This window comes from Somniosus microcephalus, chromosome 23 (genome assembly GCF_052327205.1).
Source record: "Somniosus microcephalus isolate GS21.2 chromosome 23, FLI_Smic_1.0, whole genome shotgun sequence".
Lineage (NCBI taxonomy): Eukaryota > Metazoa > Chordata > Chondrichthyes > Squaliformes > Somniosidae > Somniosus > Somniosus microcephalus.
Window position 1 is genome coordinate 68,246,395 of NC_141009.1, and position 27,504 is coordinate 68,273,898.

At 49.2% G+C, this 27,504-nt stretch overlaps 1 protein-coding gene across 2 annotated transcripts in view; it reads right to left on the reverse strand.

The window, feature by feature from the left end:
• Positions 1-22,427, reverse strand: part of LOC147101937 (lipocalin-like) — a 41,901-nt gene extending 19,474 nt beyond the window's left edge. For both annotated transcript variants that reach the window (XM_085965954.1, XM_085965953.1), the window contains exons 1-3: positions 22,221-22,427; positions 18,763-18,905; positions 8,372-8,451 (exon numbers count right to left, since the gene is read on the reverse strand). In XM_085965954.1, coding sequence (XP_085822080.1) covers positions 8,372-8,451; positions 18,763-18,905; positions 22,221-22,328 — 331 coding nt within the window. In that variant the 5' untranslated portion in view covers positions 22,329-22,427. The remainder of the gene's footprint in view (positions 1-8,371; positions 8,452-18,762; positions 18,906-22,220) is intronic.
• Positions 22,428-27,504: the final 5,077 nt, after the last annotated feature.

Consider the following 27,504-nt stretch of genomic DNA (forward strand, 5'->3'; position numbering starts at 1 on the left):
AGTGTTGGGGGAGCTTTACTTCGTACCTAAACCATGCTGTACCTGTCCTGGGGGTGCTTGATGGGGCAGTGTAAACATAGAAACATAGAAGATAGGAGCAGAAGTAGGCCATTCGGCCCCTCGAGCCTGCTCCGCCATTCAATCCGATCATGGCTGATCAGCCAAATTCAGTACCCTGTCCCTGCTTTCTCCCCATATCCCTTGATCCCCTTAGCCTTAAGAAATATATCTAACTCCTTCTTGAATATATTTAATGAATTGGCCTCAAATGTCTTCTGTGGTGGAGAATTCCACAGTTTCACCACTCTCTGGGTGAAGAAATTCCTCCTCATCTCAGTCCTAAATGGCTTACCCCTTATCCTTAGACTGTGACCCCTGGTTCTGGACTCCCCCGCCATCAGGAATAGCCTTCCTGCATCTAGTCTGTCTAGTCCTGTTAGAATTTTATAATTTTCAATGAGATCCCCTCTCATTCTTCTAAACTCTAGCGAATATAAGCCTAATCGACCCAATCTCTCTTCATACGTCATTCCTGTCATCCCAGGTATCAGTCTGCTAAATCTTCGCTGCACTCCCTCCATGGCAAGAACATCCTTCCTCAGATAAGGCGACCAAAACTGCACACAATACTCAAGGTGTGGTCTCACGAAGGCCCTGTACAACTGCAGCAAGACATCCTTGCTCGTGTACTCGAATCCTCTCGCTATGAAGGCCAGCATACCATTTGCCTTCTTAACCGCCTGCTGCACCTGCATGCTTACCTTCAGTGACTGGTGCACAAGGACACCAATGTCTCGTTGCACTTCCCCTTCTCCCAATCTATTGCCATTCAGATAATAATCTGCCTTTCTGTTTTTGCCACCAAAGTGAATAACCTTGCATTTATCCACATTATACTGCATCTGCCATGCATCTGCCCAATCGCCCAACATTCACCACTTTACACACTGTAAGGGCTATTCGACCATGGGAGACAGTGCAGCGAAGATCAGGGCTTCACACTGTACTCAGAGCCCGTCCTTTCTCTTGCAGGGAAGCTGGCGCACAATAGGAGGCAGCAGTAACGGACCGGGGGAGGCCGTCCTGACCTTAAAGAGCTCAGCGATCTGGAGCAGCGAGTGGAACGGGTTATGGCAGGCCGGATGATTGGCCCCGTTGCCACTGGAGATGCCGACCCCGTTCTGGACAGCAATGGTAAGGTCATCACCTTTTTGACCTCTCTCCTTCCACTTGTGCTCACACCAGCATCCTTTGCCACTATTGAACCAATACAGTGCATTGCAGCACTCATACCTCCCTCACTGCTGCCCTGTCCTCAAGCTAAAGCAACTCTTGTACCTCCCTGCTTTCAGATGCTGATTCGCCAGGTGAGGAGGCAGGCCCTGAAGCTGCCACTGTGAGTGATTCTGAAGGCGAGCAGGAAGAGGAAGCCGGACCATCAGTGCCACCCTCAGCCGAGGCATCCCATGGCCATAATGGGGACACGTCTTCCCTGGAGGGGAGCAGGGGGGAAGGGTCTGAGGAGGATGAAGCTCCGGGGCCCAGCGGGCTGCAGCAACGCGGGGGGGTAGGGAAGCTCGGCGGCCTTCTCCCCGGAGGGAGAGTCTGGCCTCCAGTCCTGCTACAGTGAGCGCAGAGGAGGTGCGGCTCCTCACTGAAATGGGCGCCCAGGCGGAGCACAGGTACACTGAGCTCATGGCTGCAGTGGCAAGGATGCCTGACTCCATAGAGTCACTGTCAAGGAGTGTACAGGAATTCGGGGCAGCACAGGCAAGGAGTCTGCAGGACTTCGGTGCAGCACAGGCAAGGAGTGTGCAGGACTTCGGTGCAGCACAGGCGGCTTCCACGCAAGTGCTTAGTCGTGCCATGCAGTCAGTGGGAGGTCTGATGCAGACACAGATTAGGGCCACACGAGTACTTACTGCTGCCACCCTCGCTGGATCGGGCAGGATTTTGCCGGGGCCCTCGCCGCGCCGCAGCAGGCCAGCAGTCTGTGCTTCAGCAGATTGCTCTGCATGTTGCAGTGCTGCCCCGTGCGAGTGCCAGTGTGTCGTCTGACCAGGGAGTGCCTGTGCTCTGTCAGGATGGCAGCGTTCCTGCTGCCAACACTGTCGCTCCTCCACTGCAGCTGCCACCACCCGTAGGAGAGACTGCTGCTGCCCATGCAGAGTTGGAGCAGTCAGCAGCCGGGTCCTCCAGGCCCAGAGCTGGTCAAGGCCGTCCCCCAAGGGCATCTGCTGACTCAATTTCTGACACTCAGCAGCCTTCCCCCAGCCTTGCTGCAGCCACTGGGGTCCCATTGCGGAGGAGCTGCAGGGCGGGAAGGGGCCAATCTCGGAAGCGAAGCAGATCACCCTCACAGGCTAAAAAGTAGGAGGATGGCAAAATGCTGTGAATTTTTTTAGTGAAGGCCGAGGATCATGGTCATTTTTGGTTAACTCTTTTGTTCATTGTCTCCAGGTTGTGAGAGCCAGTTATGTGTCTGACTGTTTTTTTGGGGGTTTCTCTGTATTTGTTTGTCATGCAGGAAGGGCACAGAGTTTGATAAATAAATAATTGTCTTTATTCAGATTGTGAATGTTTGCTCTTTGAACTATTTGTTGCCTTGACCGGCTCAGGGTTTGCGGAACGGTTCCATTCATGTTCTTTCAATGGCACAAGCCATTCCCTCAGAGGGGGCCTAGAACCGACTTGCAATAAGCCGCTGACGGATGGCCCTTGCACTTTGTACCTCCCTCCCGTCTTGGTGCTCTTCCTCCTCCTCCGCCTCCTCCTCTGGTGGTGCTCCAATGTCTGCTGGCAGTGGATGAGTCCTGAGGATAGCCAGGTTATGCAGCATGCAGCACACTACAACGAAATGGGAGACTCGCTCAGGTGAGTACTGAAGGGCTCCCCCGGAATGGTCCAGACAGCGGAACCATTTATTTAGCACGCCGATTGTGTGCTCAATGATGTTCCTGGTCGCTTGATTGCTCTCATTGTATCATTCTTCAGCAGGGGTGCTGAGCGCACGGAGTGGGGTCATCAGCCAGGTGCACAAAGGATAGCCCTTGTCCCCGAGAAGCCAGCCTCCTGGGTGAGCCGGGGCTTCGAAAAGGTCTGCCACAGAAGTCTGGCGCAGGATGAAGGCATCGTGGCTGCTGCCTGAAAAGCTAGTATCAGCTGTCTGTGGTCACACACCAACTGCACGTTCAATGAATGGAACCCCTTCCGGTTGCGGCAATCCTCGGCATTCTCTAGAGGCGCCCGCAAAGCTACATGCATGCAGTTAATGGCGCCCTGGACCATGGGGAAGCCGCTATTTTTGCAAATCCCATTGCGCGCTCTTGCTGCTTGTCCAGGGTGATGGGGAAGGAAATGTACTGACGTCTCCTTTTGAAGAGGGCATTCGTGACTTGGCGGATGCAGCAATGCACCGCAAACTGGGAGACATTGGCAATGTCCCCAGTAGCGGATTGGAAGGAGCCGGTGGCATAGAAGTTGAGGGCCACTGTCACCTTCACTGCCACCGACAGAGACATCCTGCTCCTCAGCTGAGGCTGCAGATCTGTCTGAAGCAGGTGGCAGAGCTCAGTGACCACCTCCCTTCTGAATCGAAGCCTCCGAAAACACTGCTCCTCAGACATGTTGAGGTAGAACTGCTGGCGGTATACCCTGGGAGGGTAAGGCCTCCTGTGCCGACGCCTGTTGGCCCTCCTCCGTCTGGCCATGATTGGCACTCTCTCTCGGCGTCTCTGAGCCCTCTCAATGCAATGGAGAAACCCAACATTTCCACCCATTGCAGCCCCCATAATGTGTGGCCACTCAAGACTATGGCTCTGACAAATCAATCCAACTGCAAAGTTCTGGGCCGAAGCCAGAAGTACCTGTGCGAGCGCTGACTCAATGCAGAAAGCTCTCTCCCTTTGTCTCTCTGCAAATCTCTCTCTCTCTCACAGAAGGAGTGGTCCAGAAATGGCTACCACTAAGAAGCCAGGAAGAGCCCCCTTTAAATAGCGCCCCCCCCCAGCCCCACAGCGACTGGGAACTGTTCCAGTCAACCAGTCGCTGGGAGCGCCAGGCGGAAAGGAGGGGGGCGCCACTGAAGTTCCGGTTCAGGGCGCACCAAGGGCGTTGCACCATGAAATGACGTAAGGATCTGCGCGCGCAGCTGATCGGGCGTTGCGGTTTTGCACCGCTGCTAAATGTCCGCTCAATTTTGTGAGAGCCGCAGGTCTCGCCGCGCCCGGGCGCTACCCGCTTCGTGCCCCAGTTATCGCCCTCTTAAGGCGCTAACGGCTGGCACTAACAACTGAATTTCTCCCCCAAAGCCTCCAGGCTTGTTTTTTTAACACTCTTAGACCTTTTAGAATTATTGTTTACTGCGGCCATGTTTGATTTACACCCTTGATTTCTCTGACTTCCACTTTTGCTTTTCTCCTTCCTGTCTTTTGCTTCTATCCTTGCTTCCCTTTCCTCTGTCTCCCTGCACAGGTTCCCAACCCCCTGCCATTTTAGTTTAAACCCTCCCCAACAGCACTAGCAAACATTCCCCCTAGAACATTGGTCCCGGTCCTGCCCAGGTGCAAACCGTCCAGTTTATACTGGTCCCACCTCCCCCAGAACCAGTTCCAATGTCCCAGGAATTTGAATCCTTCCCCTTTGCACCATTCTTCTAGCCACGTATTCATCTGAACTATCCTTCTATTTCTACTCTGACTAGCACGTGGCACTGGTAGCAATCCTGAGATTACTACCTTGAGGTCCCATTTTTTAATTTACCTCCTAACTCCCTATATTCAGCTTTTAGGACCTCATCCCATTTTATACCTATATCGTTGGTACCTATATGCACCACGACAACTGGCTGTTCACCCTCCCCCTCCAGAATGCCCTGCAGCCACTCCGAGACATCCTTGACCCTTGCACCAGGGAGGCAACATACCATCCTGGAGTATTGTTTGTGGCCGCAGAATCGCCCATCTATTCCCCTTACAATAGAATCCTCTATTACTATAGCTCTACCCCTCTTTTTCCTCCCGTCCTGTGCAGCAGAGCCACCCCTGGTGCCAGGAAGTTGGCTGCTGCTGCCTTCTTCTGATAAGCCACCCCCCCCAACAGTACTCAAAGTGGTGTATCTGTTTGAGAGGGGGATGTCCACAGGGGACCCGTGCACTACCTGCCTGCGCCTACTACTCTGCCTGGCGGTCACCCATTCCCTTCCTGCCTGTGCAGCCTTTACCTGCGGTGTGACCAACTGATTAAACGTGATATCCATGTTTAATCAGTTAACAAGGGCCCTTGTTTCCTAGCACTCCCCGCAACACAACAGAGACCTTAGAAACTATAACCACAAAATTAAGACCTTCTGAACTTTATAAATTATGGCCCAGAAATTCAGTTGGGCGCCGTTTGGGGCGCCAAGCTCGCCTGGGCGCTGGAATTACCGCTGCGAGCGGAGCCACTTGCACCATCCCGATATTCAGTTTCTGCGCCCCAAACGGAAGCGGGCCGCTACTCGAGGCTTCCCGCGCCCTGCTTGGGGCGCTCACCCTGAATATCGGCGCGCTAAGGGCCGCAGCGCCACACGCTGCGGCACGGCACGCTGCGGTACTGCAGGCCTTCCTCCCACTGTTAAGGGGGAGGTGCCTGCAACAGCGCGATCCCCGCTCGTGAGTGCCGGCAAATGAGCCCGGCACCAAGGAGAAGTGCCGGGCTCTCGGGAAACAGCCGGCAATGCCGCGGGGGGGGGGGGGTTTAGGAGGCCGGGGACGGAGGTGCTGGCAGGCGGCCGCCCCGCACCTCCACCTTAACTAGCGCCACTACCGCCACAGGTAGTCCCTGTGAACCGGTCGCGATTTGCGACCGGCGTTAAAGAGGCGGGCGCGACCAAATATGGTGATCGGGGCAGGAGCGGGGCGCTGCGCACACCGATGACGTCATCGGTGGCGGCGCAATGCTACAGGCTAACGCCGCCATTAGCGCCCCGCTAAATATCGCGGGAGGTGTGGCCAGTGGCGCTAAAGCCACTGAGTGCCCTCTTTGGGCGCTAACTGGTGGCGCAGCCCACTGAATTTCTAGGCCTATGAACCTTAACTGTCAAACTATAGAGTAGTATAAATACTCACCCAATCAGCTGCTTCCTCCTGCCCGCGTCACGTTTTCAATCATGACCTGGCTCTGGAACGCCGCCGCTGGTCTGCGAGATTAGTAAGCCTCTAAGGGGGCTTTACTCTGTATCTAACCCGTGCTGTACCTGCCCTGGGAGTGTATTATGGGACAGTGTAGAAGGACCTTTACTCCGTGTATAACCTGCACTGTACCTGCCCTGGGAGTGTTTGATGGGACAGTGTAGCAGGAGCTTTACTCCGTACCTAACCCATGCTGTACTTGTCCTGGGAGTGATTGATGGGGCAGTGTAGAGGGATCTTTACTCTGCAACTAACCCGTGCTGTACCTGCACTGGGAGTGTTTGATGGGTCGGTGTAGAGGGAGCTTTGCTCTGTATCTAACCCATGCTGTATCTGCCTTGGGAGTGCTTGATGGGGCAGTGTAGAGGGAGCTTTACTCTGTATCTGACCCGTGCTATACCTGCCCTGGGCGTGTTTGATGTGACAGTGTAGAGGGAGCTTTACTCCGTACCTAACCTATGCTGTACCTGTCCTGGGAGTGCTTGATGGGACAGCGTAGAGGGAGCTTTACTCTGTATCTAACCTGTGCTGAACCTGCCCTGGGAGTGTTTGATGGGACGGTGTAGAGGGAGCTTTACTCTGTATCTAACCCATGCTGTACCTGCCCTGGGAGTGTTTGATGGGACAGATTAGAGGAAGCTTTACTCTGTATCTAACCTGTGCTGTACCTGCCCTGGGAGTGTTTGATGGGATAGTGTAGAGGGAGCTTTACTCTGTATCTAACCCGTGCTATACCTGCCCTGGGAGTGTTTGATGAGACAGTGTAGAGGGAGCTTTACTCTGTACCTAACACGTGCTGTGCCTGCTCTGGGAGTGTTTGATGGGACAGCGTAGAGGGAGCTTTACTCTGTATCTAACCTGTGCTGGACCTGCCCTGGGAGTGTTTGATGGGACGGTGTAGAGGGAGCTTTACTCTGTATCTAACCCGTGCTGTATCTGCCCTGGGAGTATTTGATGGGACAGTGTAGAGGAAGCTTTACTCTGTATCTAACCCGTGCCATAACTGCCCTGGGAGTGTTTGATGGGACGGTGTAGAGGGAGCTTTACTCTGTATCTAACCCATGCTGTACCTGCCCTGGGAGTGTTTGATGGGACAGATTAGAGGAAGCTTTACTCTGTATCTAACCCGTGCTGTACCTGCCCTGGGAGTGTTTGATGGGACAGGGTAGAGGAAGCTTTACTCTGTACCTAATGGAGGAGTATTGAAGCTTTTTGTTGTCACAGGTTGATGAGATGTGTACCTTGGAGCTAATCAAAAAGTTGATATCCCTGTTCCCATTGATTCCCAGATTTCTCCAGTTACTAAGAGCAGTGGGTCTAGATATTCAGGTTGAGGATTTATCCACCAATGAGGCAACAGCGCTAAGAACAGCTCCGTCCAATCACGGCCACAAATTTCAAACAGGGCGAACATTGATATGAAATAGCAGGACTGAGTTTCCTGGGCTTCGAGAGCTGTATTGATAATTATTGTTGGTCGCTCCTGATTGATCCTGGAGTGTATCTGGCCTTATAGATCTACATGTTGACATGGGAAATATCCATTTCTCAAAAAAAGTAAAGAAAACAAATCAACAACAACTTATATAGCACCTTTAACAGAACAAAACATTCCAAGGTGCTTAACAAGAGCGTTATCAATAAAAAAACATTTGACACCCAGCCACAGAAGGAGCTATCAAGATAGATCACCAAAAGCTTGGTCAAAAAGGTAGGTTTGAAGGAGCATCTTAAAGGTAGTGAGGCAGAGAGGTTTAGGGAGGTAATTCCAGAGCTAAGGGCCCAGGCAGCTGACGGCACAGCTGTCAACGGTAGAGCGATTAAAATCGGGGATGCTCAAGAGGCCAGAATTGGAGGAGTGAAGAAATCTCGGAGTGTGTAGGAGTGGAGGAGGTTAAAGACTTAAGGAGGGATGAGACCATGGAGGGAGGTGAAATTAAGGATGAGAATTTTAAAATTGAGGCGTTGTCAAACCGGGAGTCAATATAGGTCAGCAAGCATGGGGGGTGTTGGGTGAACGAGACTTGGTGCGAGTTAAGGTACGGGCAGCAGAGTTTTGGATGAACACAATTTTACCTGAGGTGGTAGATGGGAGTCCAGCCAGGAGAGTGTTGGAATAGTCAAATAAACAAATGAAATGTGAAGTGCTGACCGTTCGGGAAGCAGTTTTGCGTTTATTTTTATGGAGTGTTTCGCCTTACCTGGAGGGGGGATAAATTTGAAGCGTCCTGGAATCCCCAGAAACTCGATTTTATGTGTCATGTTGAAACATGTTCGATTGCTAAGAATAAAATAAAACAGGGAGGTAGAGATTATTATGAATTCTCCCGATAGTTCGGGCGCAAAACGGGCGGGATGATGAGGACTGTGACAGCCCACATTCGATCTGCATAGGTGTTAGGCCCCAGAGATCCCCTAAAACAGGTGTTAGGCCCCAGAGATCCCCTAAAACAGGTGTTAGGCCCCAGAGATCCCCTAAAACAGGTGTTAGGCACCAGAGATCCACTAAAACAGGTGTTAGGCCCCAGTGATTCCCTAAAACAGGTGTTAGGCCCCAGTGATTCCCTAAAACAGGTGTTAGGCCCCGAAGATCCCCTAAAAGAGGTGTTAGGCCCCAGAGATCCCCTAAAACAGGTGTTAGGCCCCAGAGATCCCCTAAAACAGGTGTTAGGCCCCGGAGATCCCCTAAAACAGGTGTTAGGCCCCAGAGATCCCCTAAAACAGGTGTTAGGCCCCAGAGATCCCCTAAAACAGGTGTTTGTAATGATATCAGCAAATAGTGATGATACTTGTCTGTGTTTGATTACTTATGCCTTACAGCATATTTGTCTGTGTTTTTGATTACTTGTGCCTGACCAGCAGAGGTCATGTGAGAGACAAGCAGTCCAGAGGAGTTTTACTTTCAGTTTCATTCTAGATGCATCACAGCTTAGTGTGTTCTGTAAAAAGCTGTAGAAAGTCTTGAACAAGACTTTAGATTAAACAACATTCTCTTTCAGAAATGAGTCTTTATTGAACCCAAAAAGAAATCAAAACATGATGTCAGAAGTGGCTGAAAGAGAAAAAATCTGAAGTTAGCAACTTGATGGGACAGTGAAAGCAGTTGTGGCAAGTAAGCGAAATCAGCTCTCCACATATTAGCAAGCCAGAAGAGAACATCGTTGCTTACCATTAGAGAATAGCTAACGAGTGAAAAAATGGAAGGTTTACTCCCACCGGCGACGCTTCAATTGACAGGTAATGTGGCTGAAAATTGGAGAAGGTTCAAACAACGTTTAGAGTTGTATTTAGCGGCAATCGGAGCTGACGAGAAAAGTGATAAACAAAAATCGTCCGTGTTCTTACATGTCGTGGGTGATGCAGCGCTGGAGGTATATAATAATTTCATATTTGCTGTTGATGGAGACAAAATGAAGCTAGATAAAATAATGGAACAGTTTGAGGCCTACTGCATACCTAAACGCAACGTGACCTTTGAGAGGCACAAATTTTTCACATGTGTACAGAAAATTGGCGAGACTATTGATCAGTATGTGACTGAACTGAGAAACCGGAGCAAATAGTGTGAATTTGGGGGACTCACAGACTCGCTGATAAAAGACAGACTGGTGTGTGGTATTCCAGATAATGGTCTAAGGGAAAGACTGCTAAGAGAGCAAGATCTAGACCTGGGAAAAGCCATAGCACTGTGTAGGGCTACAGAGACTGTGAAGTTGCAGGCAAAGGAGCTGTTCAGTGACAGTAGCTGCAACGTGGATGCAGTGAGAAAGAACGGATACAAACCGTTTAACAAAGAGAGCGCCAATGTGAAAAAAGAGACGTGGCCAGCAAACGAAAATGAAAGGGACAATCGGAAGTCATGTAATCGATGCGGTACACAGCAGCCACCAAGAAAGTGTCCAGCATATGGTAAAACATGCAATAGATGCAACAAAAACAACCATTATGCCCGTTGCTGCAAGAACCAAGCGCAACAAAGCAAGGTCCATACAGTAGATGAAAGCGAGATAGAGGAATTCAATGTAGATGTTGTGTCTGAAAACAAAAAAGAAGAAAGAGACTGGATGTTGACACTAAAAGTGAACGACATACACATTCCATTTAAATTGGATACTGGAGCACAAGTTAATGTGATATCAGAGACCGATTTTAAGAGAATTAGACCCAGACCAAAGTTACATGGAATACAAGTGAAAGTGACCGGATACTCAGGTACTGATATACCAGTGAAAGGAAAATGCATTGTCAAAGGAACACACAAGGACAGAGAGCACACGCTAGCATTAATCGTGGTGCCAAAGGATGTGCAAGCCATACTAGGGTTAAAAGCCTGTGAGAGACTGAACCTGGTAAAGAGAGTCCTCGTTGTGGAAAGCGAAGGAGAGACAGTCTATGATGAACTCATGAAAGAGTACAAAGACCTATTTAAGTGTCTAGGCTGCATTCCAGGAGAACACACGATCAGAGTAGATAAAAGTATGACACCGGTCATGCATCCATGCAGAAAAGTTCCGTTTGCTCTTCAAAAGCAACTGAAGGCAGAGTTGGACAGGATGGAAAGCCTGAACGTGATTCAGAAGATAGATGAGCCAACTGAGTGGGTGAGTTCCCTCGTCATAGTGGACAAAAAGAATGGAAAGCTCAGAATTTGCCTGGATCCAAGAGATCTAAACAGAGCAATAAAGAGAGAGCACTTCAAGCTTCCTACACGTGAGGAAATCATGGCACAGTTTGCAAATGCAAAATATTTCAGCAAGTTAGATGCGTCCTCAGGATTTTGGCAGATGAAGCTGGACGAAGCAAGTTCAAGACTGTGCACGTTCAACACTCCATTTGGCAGATACAGATTCCTAAGGTTACCATTTGGCATTGCCTCAGCTCCTGAAGTGTATCACAAGACTATCCATATGATCTATGAGCACCTGGAGGGAGTTGATACATCAATGGATGACATCATAGTATGGGGAACCACGAGAACTGAGCATGACGAGAGACTGAAAAAAGTGCTGGAAGCAACAAGGAAAACAAACCTGAAGCTGAATAGAGAGAAATGCCACCTCGGGGTGACAGAACTGACATTCGTGGGAGATATCCTTAGCAGTGAGGGCATCAGACCAGATCCCAGAAAGGTGTCCGCCATTGAGAATATGCCAAGGCCACAATGCAAAAAGGACGTGCAGAGGTTTAATGGAATGATCAACTACATGGGTAAATTCATATCCAACCTCTCAGAAAAAATAGCGCCACTGAGAAGACTAACTGAAAAGAACATAGAATGGGAATGGAATCATGAGCATGAGAAGTCATGGAGCGATCTAAAGAAACTGCTCACAGAGGAACCAGTTCTGAGGTTTTATGACCCAGCGAGACCCATCAAGATATCATCAGATGCATCACAGAGTGGGCTCGGTGCCGTTCTTCTGCAACAATATGACTACTGGCAACCTATTGCATATGCATCGCGCTCAATGACAGACGCGGAGACGCGATATGCTCAAATAGAAAAGGAGCTGCTCAGCATCACATACGCCTGTGAAAGATTTCACCAGTTTGTGGCAGGACAAGCAATCAGTGTAGAGACTGACCATAAGCCCTTGATTGCATTGTTCCAAAAGCCACTGAATAGCTGTCCGCTTAGAATACAAAGAATGATGATCAGGCTGCAACGCTATACACTGAATGTTGCGTACACACCGGGTAAGCTGATGTATACAGCAGACACGTTGTCCAGAGCTGTTGACCCAATTGAGCCCGCAAACACCACAATGGATGAAAAAGTGAACGCCTACGTGGACATGATCACAAGTGCACTGCCCATAGCAGATGCAAAAATGGAGCTCATAAAGACTGAGACAAACAAAGATGAAACAATGAGACGACTGAGAAAAAGCATCTTGGATGGATGGCCCAACATGAAGCAAGACTGCTCACCTGATATAGCAGAGTACTGGAACTGCAGGGCGGAACTATCAGTGGTCAAAGACATCATCTACAAAGGAAGTAAAATAGTTATCCCAAAGAGTCTGAGAAGAGAGATGCTAAAAAAGATCCATGGAGGACATCTGGGAATCGAAAAGTGTAAGAAAAGAGCACGAGAGGTGATGTACTGGCCACAAATCAACCAAGATGTGACAAATGAGGTGTCAAACTGCACAATATGCCTGAAATATCGAGCAAGCAATCCGGTAGAACCACTAAAGCCACACCCAGCACCAGACAGACCTTACCAGAAGGTAGGCGCTGACCTATTCGTATGTCAAGGGAAGGACTATCTTGTCGTCACAGACTATTACTCCCTGTATCCAGAGGTTTGTAGACTGTACACCACCACTGCAGAAGCTGTGATAAGAAGTATGAAAGCCATATTCTCCAGACATGGCGTGGCAAGCGAGGTCTTCACAGACAACGGACCCCAGTTTAACAATGCAAATTTCCGACACTTTGCCAAAGAGTGGGACTTTGTCCACACAACGTCAAGTCCTCACTATCCACAGTCCAATGGACTAGTGGAAAAATCAGTCCAGACAGTGAAAAGACTGATGTACAAGGCAAAAGACAATGGAACTGACTTCTACCAAAGCATGCTTGTATACCGCACAACGCCGCTCGAGTGTGGTATGTCACCAGCCCAACTCCTGATGGGACGTCGGCTAAGGTCAAACCTACCCATCCCGGAGAACCTCCTGAAAACAAAAGAGGGGGAGAAAGTGAGGAAGTTCAAAGAACAACAGAAAGAAAAGCAAAAGTACTACTATGACAGAGGAACACAAAACCGACTTGAACTCCACACTGGTGACCAAGAAAGACAAAACAAACACACGGACTCAGAAGGGAACTGTCCTGAGTGAAGTTCAACCAAGATCATACACCATTCAGACAGATGAAGGTGCTGTTCTGAGAAGAAATCGTCGAGATCTTCTCATGGGACCAGCCACAGCAGGTCAAGAGACTGATACTGGTGAACAACCTGATCACACAGCTGAGAACCAATCATCTGAGGCAACAACTCAGATTCAAGGACAATCAATCAGATAATCCTCAAGACACGTGAAGCCTCCTGAGAGACTCATTGAGCAAATTTAAGGACTATTGTTAAAGAAGGAAGTAATGTTATCTTATTATTTCTTCAAGTTCTAGTGTATTGACATATTTCATGTGAACACACAAAGCAAGGGTAAAAAACCTTGATCATGATAATGATAATGTAAGTTCATTAAATGTTGTTGGTTAAAAGTAAAATACTTTTGTTTTAAGAAAGGGAGATGTAATGATATCAGCAAATAGTGATGATATTTGTCTGTGTTTGATTACTTATGCCTTACAGCATATTTGTCTGTGTTTTTGATTACTTGTGCCTGACCAGCAGAGGTCATGTGAGAGACAAGCAGTCCAGATGAATTTTACTTTCAGTTTCATTCTAGATGCATCACAGCTTAGTGTGTTCTGTAAAAAGCTGTAGAAAGTCTTGAACAAGACTTTAGATTAAACAACATTCTCTTTCAGAAATGAGTCTTTATTGAACCCAAAAAGAAATCAAAACAGTGTTAGGCCCCGGAGATCCCCTAAAGCACGTGTAAGGCCCCGGAGATCCCCTAAAACAGGTGTTGGGCCCCAGAGATCCACTAAAACAGGTGTTAGGCCCCAGGGATCCCCTAAAACAGGTGTTAGGCCCCAGGGATCCCCTAAAACAGGTGTTAGGCCCCAGAGATCCCCTAAAACAGGTGTTAGGCCCCGGGGATCCCCTAAAACAGATGTTAGGCCCCAGAGATCCACTAAAACAGGTGTTAGGCCCCGGGGATCCCCTAAAACAGGTGTTAGGCCCCGGAGATCCCCTAAAATAGGTGTTAGGCCCCGGAGATCCCCTAAAACAGATGTTAGGCCCCAGAGATTCACTAAAATAGGTGTTAGGCCCCGGGGATCCCCTAAAACAGGTGTTAGGCCCCGGAGATCCCCTAAAACAAGTGTTAGGCATTGGGGATCCCCTAAAACAGGTGTTAGGCCCCAGAGATCCCCTAAAACAGGTGTTAGGCCCCGGAGATCCCCTAAAACAGGTGTTAGGCCCCAGAGATCCCCTAAAACAAGTGTTAGGCCCCGGGGATCCCCTAAAACAGGTGTTAGGCCCTGGGGATCCCCTAAAACAGGTGTTAGACCCCAGAGATCCCCTAAAACAAGTGTTAGGCCCGGGGATCCCCTAAAACAGGTGTTAGGTCCCGAAGATCCCCTAAAGCAGGTGTTAGGCCCTGGGGATCCCCATATACAGGTTTTAGGCCCCGGAGATGCCCTAAAACATCTGTTAGGCCCTGGAGATCCCCTACAACAAGTGTTAGGCCCTGGGGATCCCCATAAACAGGTGTTAGGCCCCGGGGATCCCCTAAAACAGCTGTTAGGCCCCGGGGATCCCCTAAAACAGGTGTTAGGCCCCGGAGATCCCCTAAAACAGGTGTTAGGTCCCGGAGATCCCCTAAAACAGGTGTTAGGCCTGGGGATCCCTTAAAACAGGTGTTAGGCCCCGGGGATCCCCTAAAACAGGTGTTAGGCCCAGGAGATCCCCTAAAACAGGTGTTAGGCCCTGGGCATCCCCTAAAACAGGTGTTAGACCCTGGGGATCCCCTAAAACAGGTGTTAGACCCTGTGGATCCCCTAAAACAGATGTTAGGCCCTGGGGCTCCCTTAAAACAGGTGTTAGGCCCCGGGGATCCCCTAAAACAGGTGTTAGGCCCAGGAGATCCCCTAAAACAGGTGTTAGGCCCTGGGGATCCCCTAAAACAGGTGTTAGACCCTGGGGATCCCTGAAAACAAGTGTTAGACCCTGGGGATCCCCTAAAACAGTTGTTAGAACCTGTGGATCCCCTAAAACAGGTGTTAGGCCCTGGGGATCCCTTAAAACAGGTGTTGGGCCCTGGGGATCCCCTAAAACAGGTGTTAGGCACCAGGGATCCCATAAAACAGGTGTTGGGCCTCGGGGATCCCCTAAAACAGGTGTTGGGCCCCGGGGATCCCCTAAAACAGGTATTAGGCCCCGGAGATCCCCTTAAACAGGTGTTAGGCCCCGGAGATCCCTAAAACAGGTGTTAGGCTCCGGGGATCCCCTAAAACAGGAGTTAGGTCCCGGAGATCCCCTAAAACAGGTGTTAGGCTCCGGGGATCCCCTAAAACAGGAGTTAGGTCCCGGAGATCCCCTAAAACAGGTGTTAGGCCCTGGAGATCCCTTATAACAGGTGTTAGGCCGCGGGGATCCCCTAAAACAGGTGTTAGGCCCCGGAGATCCCCTAAAACAGGTGTTAGGCTCTGGGGATCCCCTAAAACAGGTGTTAGGCCCTGGGGATTCCCTAAAACAGGTGTTAGGACCTGCGGACCCCCTAAAACAGGTGTTAGGCCCCGGGGATCCCCTAAAGCAGGTGTTAGGCCCCGGAGATCCCGATAAACAGGTGTTAGGCCCCGGAGATCTCCTAAAACAGGTGTTAGGCCCTGGAGATCCCCTAAAACAGGTGTTAGGCCCCGGAGATCCCCTATAAGAGTTGTTAGACCCTGGGGATCCCCTAAAACAGTTGTTAGACCCTGTGGATCCCCTAAAACAGGTGTTAGGCCCTGGGGATCCCTTAAAACAGGTGTTGGGCCCTGGGGATCCCCTAAAACAGGTGTTAGGCACCAGGGATCCCATAAAACAGGTGTTGGGCCTCGGGGATCCCTTAAAACAGGTGTTGGGCCCCGGGGATCCCCTAAAACAGGTATTAGGCCCCGGAGATCCCTAAAACAGGTGTTAGGCTCCGGGGATCCCCTAAAACAGGAGTTAGGTCCCGGAGATCCCCTAAAACAGGTGTTAGGCTCCGGGGGTCCCCTAAAACAGGAGTTAGGTCCCGGAGATCCCCTAAAACAGGTGTTAGGCCCTGGAGATCCCTTATAACAGGTGTTAGGCCGCGGGGATCCCCTAAAACAGGTGTTAGGCCCCGGAGATCCCCTAAAACAGGTGTTAGGCTCTGGGGATCCCCTAAAACAGGTGTTAGGCCCTGGGGATCCCCTAAAACAGGTGTTAGGACCTGCGGACCCCCTATAACAGGTTTTAGGCCCCGGGGATCCCCTACAACAGGTGTTAGGCCCCGGAGATCCCTTAAAACAGGTGTTAGTGCCCTGGGGATCTCCTGAAACAGGTGTTAGGCCCCGGAGATCCCCTAAAACAGGTGTTAGGCCCCGGAGATCCCCTAAAACAGGTGTTAGGCCCCGGGGATCCCCTAAAACAGGTGTTAGGTCCCAGAGATCCCCATTAACAGGTGTTAGGCCCCGGAGATCCCCTAAAACAGGTGTTAGGCCCCGGGGATCCCCTAAAACAAGTGTTAGGCCCCGGAGATCCCCTAAAACAGGTATTAGGCCCCGGGGATCCCCTAAAACAGGTGTTAGGCCCCGGGGATCCCCTAAAACAGGTGTTAGGCCCCGGAGATCCCCTAAAACAGGTGTTAGGCCCCGGAGATCCCGTAAAACATGTGTTAGGCCCCAGAGATCCCCTAAAACAGGTGTTAAGCCCTGGAGATCCCCTAAAACAGGTGTTAGGCCCCGGAGATCCCCTAAAACAGGTGTTAGGCCCCGGAGATCTCCTGGAACAGGTGTTAGGCACCGGGGATCCCCTGAAAAAGTTGTTAGGCCCCGGAGAGCCCCTAAAACAGGTATTAGGCCCCGGGGATCCCCTAAAACGGGTGTTAGGCCCCGGACATCCCCTAATACAGGTGTTAGGCCCCGGAGATCCCCTAAAACAGGTGTTAGGCCCCGGAGATCCCGTAAAACAGGTGTTAGGCCCTGGGGATCCCCCAAAACAGGTGTTAGGCCCCGGAGATCCCCTAAAACAGGTGTTAGGCCCCGGAGATCCCCTGAAACAGGTGTTAGGCCCTGGGGATCCCCTAAAACAGGAGTTAGGCCCTGGAGAACCCCTAAAACAGATTTTAGGCCTTGGGGATCCACTAAAACAGGTGTTAGGCCCCGGGGATCCCCTAAAACAGGTGTTAGGCCCTGGGTGTCCCCTAAAACAGGCGTTAAGCCCTGGGGACCTCCTAAAACAGGTGTTGGGGTTCTTCAATATGTTAGTAAGCGGCCTCTGCTAGACTGTGCTGCCCTGAGTGAGCTGTTGGTCAGTGTTTTCAGGCCTGAATGTGGCCTAGCCAGTGAAAAGGTAAGTAGATTTTATTTTCCACCTTGATGTTGAGGCAGGAGGAGGTAGTCCCGGCCCCATAAGACTCATGGCAGGCCACAAACAATTTCTACCCCAGTATTTGAAAAGTTAGAAACAAAAGAGAAATAGCTCCATCCACCATCAACACTGTTAGTCCCCCCTGGGATTGGACTGAGGTTCCAGACCATTGGGCCAGAACTTCGGGTCCCCACGGGTGAGTACGCGCTGGGTACTCATGCGTAGGCCCAACGAAAGTGCCGGTTTCGTGCATGCACTGCGCATGCACGGGAAACCGGAACTTCCATTCCCTTAAAGGAAGGGGTTCACAGGTCGAACGCGAGTGCCGGAGAGGCAGCGCGCACGCCTGGAACTTCCGGTTTTTCCAGGTTTCTCCGGGACGGTAAGTTTTCAGCAGCTACGCTTTTAAAAAGCAGTCGTAAGGCCTGCTTTTAACAAGGTAAGTGGTGAATTAAGTAAAATAAAAACACTTTTTCCACAGGTTTATTATTTTTAAATACTTTAAAGTAAGTTATGTTTATTTTTTAGCCTCGTTCAAAACTAATTAATTTTTTCAAAAATTTAAATTATTGATTAAAATAATTATTTTATGTAATTTATAGTTATTTTAAAAATGTGATTAAAAAAAATGTATTTGAAGTTTTAGTTATGTTTTGGGGCTGAACTCTATTCAGCTCTTCCTGTCAAATCTATGAATACAGAGTCCCTGCTACGATTGGCTCTCCATGGCCCACGTGATCCCATTGGACGCTGCGAACTAACTGCGCCCCTGGGATACACAAGCACTGCGCGCCAGCAGTTGGAGGAGGCCCAGGATCGGAATTCCACGCGGGCCCACAGCTCAATGGCCGGCGCACTAGGTAAGTGCAGGTCGGGGGCTTGCACCCGCGGGAAGCCCCCGACCCGAATTTCTGGGCCATTATGTCTTCAATTCCAGAATCTGCCAGCATAATCCCTCAGAACCTGATTTTATACTGATTAACTCTTGCGCCGGGATTAATGCCTGCTCACATGTCACTAAACGATTTCTCAGGTTTATTTTCAGGTGCTGTTGCTCAAGGCGAGGACTCTTGCTGTTCCTCTGATGCCGTTTGACCTCTGGGGTCTCTCCTCCTGACCTTGCACAGTGAGGGATGATGGGATATTTGACAAGTAGGGAGGGCATGAGATGCACACCCGATGACCCCACAATGATACTTTCCACTGGTCACTGAGTAGGGATCAGGAGCAGGTTGCTGGGCTCAACTTTCCCGTCTATAACAAGAGCCACTGAGGCTACTTCTAGCAGCCCCTGGTTCCAGTCCACAGAGCACAGTATCATACTGGACATCGCTCTCCATTGGAACAGTGGGGAAATCACCTTACCAAATATAATAGCTCACTGCCGCAATCAAGATGTGAGTAAGGAGATCTCACCTCTGAAATAAATATTGGGCATTCAATTTATTCGCTTCCTCAGCTGCTTGTAGTGTATATTGGGTCACTTTCATGGGGTCCAACAGCGTCGTAAACCAGAGACCATCACCAGCGGATCCGATCGAGAACCACAGTCCAAGAATCTGAGAGATAACACAGGCTTAAAAAGAAAACAGGACACCTGGACACGGTGAACCAAAATCACAGACTGAGTCACTGGCCAACATTAGAGCTCAGCATCCCAGAGTACTGGCGTTAACTACAGTCCCCAATCCCAACATCCCAGAGTTGCTGCATTAACCACTGTCCCCAATCCTAGGATCCCAGAGTTGCTGCATTAACCACTGTCCCCAATCCCAGGATCCCAGATTTGCTGCATTAACCACAGTCCCCAATCCCAGGATCCCAGAGTTGCTCCATTAACCACAGTCCCCAATCCCAGGATCCCAGAGTTGCTCCATTAACCACTGTCCACAATCCCAGGATCCCAGTGTTGCTGCATTAACCACAGTCCCCAATCCCAGGATCCCAGAGTTGCTGCATTAACCACAGTCTCCAATCCCGGGATCCCAGAGTTGCTGCATTTACCACAGTCCCCAATGCCAGGATCCCAGAGTTGCTGCATTAACCACAATCCCTAATCCCCTCTGGAGATCTTCCCTCCACGGCTGCCAACCTCATAGTTCCCAACCCCGCACAGCCCGCTTCTACCTCTTTCCCAAGATCCACAAACAGGACTGTCCTGGAGACCCATCGTTTCAGCCTGTTCTTGCCCCACGGAACTTATCTCTTCCTATCTCAACTCTATTTTTCCTCCCCTTGTCCAGTCTCTTCCCACCTACATCTGCGACTCTTCCGACGCCCTCTGTCACTTTAACAGTTTCCAGTTTCCTGGCCCCAACCGTCTCCTTTTCACTATGGACGTCCAATCCCTCTACACCTCCATCCCCCACCAGGATGGCCTGAGGGCGCTCCGCTTCTTCCTTGAACGGAGGCCCGACCATTCCCCATCCACCACCACCCTCCTCCGCCTGGCTGAACTTGTTCTCACATTGAACAACTTCTCCTTTGTCTCCACTCACTTCCTCCAAATTAAAGGTGTTGCTATGGGAACCCGCATGGGCCCTAGCTATGCCTGCCTTTTCATGGGATATGTGGAACATTTTTTGTTCCAGTCCTACTCAGGTCCCCTTCCTCACCTCTTTTCCCGGTACATTGATGACTGTATCGGTGCCGTTTCCTGCTCTCGCCCTGAACTAGAAAATGTCATTCACTTTGCTTCCAATTTCCACCCTTCCCTCACCTTCACATGATCCATCTCCGACTCTTCCCTTCCCTTCCTCGACTTCTCTGTCTCCATCTCTGGGGATAGGCTATTGACAAACATTCACTACAAGCCCACTGACTCCCACAGCTACCTGGACTACACTTCCTCCCACCCCGCTTCCTGTAAGGACTCTATTCCATTCTCCCAGTTTCTCCGTCTCCACCACATCTGCTCTGACGATGCCACCTTCCATACCAGTGCTTCCGACATGTCTTCCTTTTTCCTCAACCGAGGATTCCCCTCTACTGTGGTTGACACAGCCCTTGACCGTGTCCGTTCTATTTCCCGCACTTCTGCTCTCACCCCTTCCCCTCCCTCCCAGAACCACGATAGGGTTCCCCTTGTCCTCACCTTTCACCCCACCAGCCTCCACATTCAACGGATCATCCTCCACCATTTCCGCCACCTCCAACGTGATCCCACCACCAAACACATCTTCCCCTCAGCTCCCCTTTCAGCATTCCGAAGGGACCGCTCCCTCCGCGACAACCTGGTCCACTCCTCTATCACCCCCAACACCCCTTCCCCTTCACCCGGCACCTTCCCGTGCAAGCGCAGGAGATGCAACACCTGCCCTTTTACCTCCCCCCTTCCCACTGTCCAGGGCCGCAAACAGAGGGTGGTGAATCTTCGGAATTCTCTACCCCAGAGGGCTGTGGAGGCTCAGTCATTGGGTATATTCAAAACAGAAGTCGATAGATTTCTGACTAGTAAGGGCATCAAGGGATATGGCGATAGGGCCGGTGAATGGAGTCGAGGCAGAAGATCAGCCATGATCTCATTGAATGGCGGAGCAGCCTCGAGGGGCCGAATGGCCGACTCCTGCTCCTATTTCTTATGTTCTTATGTTAAACACTCCTTCAGGTGAAGCAGCGATTTACTTGTACTTCTCGCAATCTAGTATACTGTATTCGCTGCTCACGATGCGGTCTCCTCTACATTGGGGAGACCAAATGCAGATTGGGTGACCGCTTTGCGGAACACCTCCGTTCAGTCCATAAGGGGGACCCCGAGCTTCCAGCCGCCTTTCACTTTAATTCTCCGCTTCACTCCCACTCAGACCTCACCTTCCTCGGCCTCTTACACTGTTCCAATGAAGCTCAACGTAAGCTCGAGGAACAGCAACTCATCTTTCGATTGGGCACTTTACAGCCTTCTGGACTCAACATTGAGTTCAACAATTTCAGATAATAACCTCTGTAATGATATCAGCAAATAGAGATGGTATTTGCCTGTTCGATTATGATGCCTTACCAGCATGATTGCATGTATTGATTGCTTGTGCCTGACCAGCAGAGGGCATGTGACCGAGACAAGCAAGGCAGTTTAGTTTAGTTTCAGTTTCATTCTAGATGCATCACAAGCATCGTGTCTCCTGTAAAGCTGTATAAAGAGTTGAACAAGCTTTAGATTAAAAGTCATTCTCTTTCATAAATGTCTCGTGATTGAACCCACAAAGAAATCAATACAACCTCGGCCACTCTTTCTTTCCATTTTTTTCTCTCTCTCTCACAGGGCAGCTGTCTTTCATTCTGCCATCGCCATTTACACCTCATTTAGAGCCACCTTTTGTTCCTTAACTTGTCCTATTGCCATCTCCTTTTGCCTTGCACCATCATTCCTTTTGTCTCTTAACCTCTCCTGCCTTCCACCCTATCACAGACCTTCCCTTTTGTTCTTTCCTCCCCTCCCTCCTTTCCCAGCCCCTACACTTGCTTAACACTTACAACAGTGTTGCTGCATTAACCACAGACCCCAATCCCGGGATCCCAGAGTTGCTGCATTAACCACAGTCCCCAATCCCGGGATCCCAGAGTTGCTGCATTAACCACAGTCCCCAATCCCGGGATCCCAGAGTTGCTGCATTAACCACATTCCCCAATCCTGGGATCCCAGAGTTGCTGCATTAACCACACTCCCCAATCCTGGGATCCCAGAGTTGCTGCATTAACCACATTCCCCAATCCTGGGATCCCAGAGTTGCTGCATTAACCACATTCCCCAATCCCAGGATCCCAGAGTTGCAGCATTAACTACATTCCCCAATCCCAGGATTCCAGAGTTGCTGCATTAACCACAGTCCCCAATCCCAGGATCCCAGAGTTGCTGCTTTAAATCTGACATTGATTACCTGATTCAAATCAAAGTTTTCCTGAACATTCTCGGTCTGTTTCACTGGGACAGCAGCTCCGATCCCCAGCAAGAGTGCAATGAGCATCAGCACAGGACCGCACCTCATTTTCTCTGGTCAGCTCTGGTCTGTTCCAAAGTAACAGAATAAACTGACAATGTGCAGCAACAGGGAGCTGTCTGCCTTCGGATGTCCCAAAACCCAGGTTATTTAGAGCAACAGTTCGTCAAACATCCGGTGTTGATGTTATTTGTTAATCATTAATCACAGCTCGATGGAGCTATTGAGAAATCAGCAAGAACCCAGAGGGCTGATCAGGCAGTCTGAATTGAGACAGATCAGACAGGGAATGGGTAACGAGCAGGATAGTAGGATTAGATTAGGTGGAAAGCACCCATGTGTTCGTTATTACTTGGTATCATAGGTACGAACTGACAGTTTCAAATGCAGAATATTCCTTTGTTTAGGAAAGTTTGCGAGGTGTTTGGATTCATTGGGGTTCTGGTGTAAAAGGGGCCAGGGTGCCACACTGCTGTCTAGAAAGAATTCTTCACTTCCCTCTGAAAATAACTAGCCGTTGATTATTGGGGAATGTCATCCTGAATATTACAACAACTTGCATTTATTTAGCACCGTTAATATAGTACAACATCCCAAGGTGCTTCACAGCAGCGTTATCAGAAAGTGATTTGACACGAACACACATAAGGAGATTTTAGGGCAAGTGTTTTTGAAGCAGTGTCTTAAAGGAGGATGAGAGAAGTCGAGAGGAGGAGAGCTTTAGGGAGGGAATTCCAGAGCTTAGGGCCTAGACCGCTGAAGGCAGGGCCGCCAATGGAGAAGCGATGAAAAATGGGGTGCGCAAGAGATCAGAATTGGAGGAGCGCAGAGATTTTGGAGGGTCGTGGGGGTGGAGGAGATTACAGAGATAGGGAGGGGCGAGGAGGCCATGGAGGGATTTGAAAACAAGGATGAAGATTTTAGAATTGATGCATTGCTTAATCGAGAACCACTGTAGGTCAACGAGCGGGCGGGGGGGGGAGGGATGGGTGCACTGAACTTTGTGCGAATTAGGACATACGCAGTAGAGTATGGGATCACCTCATGTTTACGGGAGGCCAGCCTCAAGTGCATTGGAATAGTCAATGCTAGAGTAAACAAAGGCGTGGATAAGGATTTCAAATCAGTCCCTTATTATCAGTGAGCTGTAATTCAGTCCCTATATTATCAGAGCATTAAATCAGACCCTATATTATCAGAGCTGTAAATCAGTCCTTATAATATCAGAGCTGTAAATCAGTCCTTATAATATCAGAGCTTTAAATCAGTCCCTATATTATCAGTGAGCTGTAAATCAGTCCCTATATTATCAGAGCTGTAAATCAGTCCCTATATTATCAGCGCTGTAAATCAGTCCCTATATTATCAGCGCTGTAAATCACTACCTATATTATCAGTGAGCTGTAAATCAGTCCCCATATTATCAGAGCAGTAAATCAGTCCCTAAAATACCAGAGCTATAAATCAGTCCCTGTATTGTGGAGATGCCGGTGTTGGACTGGGGTGGACAAATGTACGAAGTCACACAACACCACGTTATAGTCCAACAGTTTTATTTGAAATCACAAGCTTTCGGAGCGCTGCTCCTTCGTCAGGTGAAGTGGAGAGATGCATAAAGACACAGCTTATATAGTCAGAGAATAATGTCAGATGATTACAGGTAATCTTTCTAACTGCTATTTATCACACCTCGGCAGAGAGGTAATCTCAGCAAACAAAGGTGTGAATGGTGTCGAAACAGGTCAGTCAGGAAAACATTACATCAAAGAACAATGAGGTGGGGCTACAAGGGGTCAAATGTTGCAGATGGTGGGGTCTGTATGAAAAACAAAAAACAGACAAAAAAACATTTTTTTTTGCTGGAAATCACAGCAGGTCCGGCCGCATCTGTGTAGAGAGAACAAGCCAACGACGACTCGAGTCTGGATGACCCTACATCAGGTGGGGTTACATGTAGCATGACATGAACCCAAGATCCCGGTTGAGGCCGTCCTCATGAGTGTGGAAATTGGCTATCAGTTTCTGCTCTACGATTTTGCGTTGTCGTGTGTCTCGAATGCCGCCTTGGAGAATGCTTACCTGAAGATCGGAGGCTGAATGTCCTTGACTGCTGAAGTGTTCCCCGACTGGGAGGGAAAACTCCTGCCTGGCGATTGTTGTGCGGTGTCCGTTCATCCGTTTTCGCAGTGTCTGCATGGTCTCGCCAATGTACCATGCTCCAGGGCATCCTTTCCTGCAACGTATGAGGTAGACAACTTTGGCCGAGTCACATGAGTATGTACCATGTACCTGGTGGGTGGTGTCCTCACGTGTGATGATGGTATCTGTGTTGATGATCTGGCATGTCTTGCAGAGGTTGCCGTGGCAGGGTTGTGTGGTGTCGTGGTCGCTGTTCTCCTGAAAGCTGGGTAATTTGCTGCGAACAATGGTCTGTTTGAGGTTAGGCGGCTGTTTGAAGGCGAGTAGTGGAGGCGTGGGGATGGCCTTAGCGAGGTGTTCGTCGTCATCGAAGACAGTTCCGACGAGCCACAGCAAAAAATCGCATAGACCTCCTCAGAAGACAAACACGGGACACAACCAACAGAGTACCCTTCGTCATGCAGTGCTTCCCCGGAGCGGAGAAACTACGCCATGTTCTTCGCAGCCTTCAACATGTCCCTGTATTATCAGAGCTGTAAATCAGTCCCTATATTAACAGAGCTGTAAATCAGTCCCTACATTACCAGTGATGTAAATCAGTCCCTATATTATCAGAGCTGTAAATCAGTCCCTATATTATCAGAGCTGTAAATCAGTCCCTATATTTTCAGAGCTGTAAATCAGTCCCTAAATTATCAGAGCTGTAAATCAATCCCTATATTATCAGAGGTGTAAATCGGTCCATATATTATCAGTGCTGTAAATCAGTCCATATATTATCAGTGCTGTAAATCAGTCCCTATATTATCAGAGCTGCAAATCAGTCCCTATACTATCAATGCACTGTAAGTCAGTCCCTATATAATCAGGGCTGTAAATCAGTCTCGATATTATCAGAGCTGTAAATCAGTCCCTATATTATCAGAGCTGTAAATTAGTCCCTATATTATCAGAGCTGTAACTCAGTCCCCATATTATCAGAGTTGTAAATCATTCCCTATATTATCAGTGAGCTGTAAATCAGTCCCTGTATTATCAGAGCTGTAAATCTGTCCCTATATTATCAGAGCTGTAAATCAGCCATTATATTATCAGTGAGCTGTAAATCAGTCCCCATATTATCAGAGCTGTAAATCAGTCACTATATTATCAGTGAGCTGTAAATTAGTCCCTATATTTTCAGAGCTGTACATCAGTCCCTATATTATCAGTGAGCTGTAAATCAGTCAGTATATTATCAGAGCTGTAAATCAGTCCCTAAATTATCAGAGCTGTAAATCAATCCCTATATTATCAGAGCTGTAAATCAGTCCCTATATTATCAGTGCTGTAAATCAGTCCCTGTGTTGTCAGAGCTGTAAATCAGTCCCTATATTATCAGTGAGCTGTAAATCAGTCCCTATATTATCAGCGCTGAAAATCAGTCCCTATTGTGGTGTATGTACCTTTAAGAGGAACAATGTTTTTTTGAGGCCCCTGTGTACTTTAGTACCGGTAGTGACCACTCGGGTATATAAGCCTGTATAGTGTCTTGTATAGTTCAGTTCACCTCCAGACTTTGTTCAGTAAACACTTGTTAAATCAACTCCTGCTTTTCGGGTCTTCATTAACACACGGATACAACAGTGGCGACGAGTTAGAAATGAACTTACCTGCAATTCGGCAGCACCTCAAGGAGATCGATTCCTCAGACGAAGGTCGAATAAAAAAAAACTGTGATTTCACCAGCTAAACAGGCTGGTGGCAGGCACTGCACTAATCCTTCCTGGGCGGTGGGCTGCGGCTTCATTGGGTAGCTCTGCAGCGGGGCCGGTCAGCAATTCGTAAGGCAGAAGCAAACAGAGACAGAGGGTGGAGCACTCAGGACACGGCCGGCGCTGCAAAGCAGGTCGGCGTTCGGACCAAGCAAAGGGAGGGGAAAGTCCCAGAGAGTCCGACGGAGTGACGGAGAAACTGTTTAAAAATATATATGTAATTTAAAAAACCGCGGAGAACAGCGTTGGCAGCAGCGGCAGTGGCGGAAAGCGCGGGAGGCGCCATCTTGACTCGACAGGGAAGAAGAGAAAGCGCGGGAGGTGCCATTTTTGATTTTCAGGATACCTAAGTCTGGCAATATTACTGCTTTCGATAGTGATATAAAGGATTGGACCACATATGTGGAAAGAGTGGAGGTATATTGCAAGGCGAATGAAGTAGCGGATGATAAAAAGGCATCGGTACTTCTAAATCTGATGGGCGCAAGGACATACGGGCTGTTACAAAACTTGATCACTCCAGCCAAACCGATGGACAAGAATTTTAAGGAGATTGTTGATACCCTACAGGAGCACTTAAACCCAACACCGCTGCTGATAGCGGAACGATTCAAATTCTTCAGGAGGAATCAGCACAAGAATGAAAGTAACGCTGATTACCTCACCGAATTACGAAAGCTGTCTAAGCACTGCCAATTCGGGACAGGACTGGCAGATTCTCTACGAGACAAATTCGTCTGTGGTCTCCTAAGCGAAGGAACACAGAAAAGGCTACTTTCTGAGAAAGATTTGACACTGGACAAGGCTTTCAGTGTGGCTGTATCATACGAAGCAGCAGCAAGAGGAGCTGCAGAGATACAGCAAAAACCACAGGACTTCGTCACCCATGAAATGACACAGGGTTTCGAGAGATGTTATCGCTGCGGCAGATCCACCCATGACCAGAGGGACTGCTGGTTCAAGGACAAAGCATGCAGGCGATGCGGAAAGATGGGACACATTGCACGTGTATGCTGATCTGGAAAAAAATCTGCTGACAGTAAAAAGATCAATAAGGAAAAGTACAGGAAGGTACAAATGATGACGGACAGTAGCTCCAAAGACCAGAAGAGCGATAGCGACTCCGGAAACAAGAGACTAAGCTGTCTCAAATTACATAATGTAATTGCCAAAGAAGATTACCAGACCATTTGGGTTACCCTCACAATAGCGGGGTCCCCAGTTAAAATGGAGCTAGATACAGGATCAGCTCTGACCGTCATAAGTCGACGGGATTACGAGCGGCTATTTCCGCATATACCTTTGAAAGACACATCCATTATCTTGAAGAC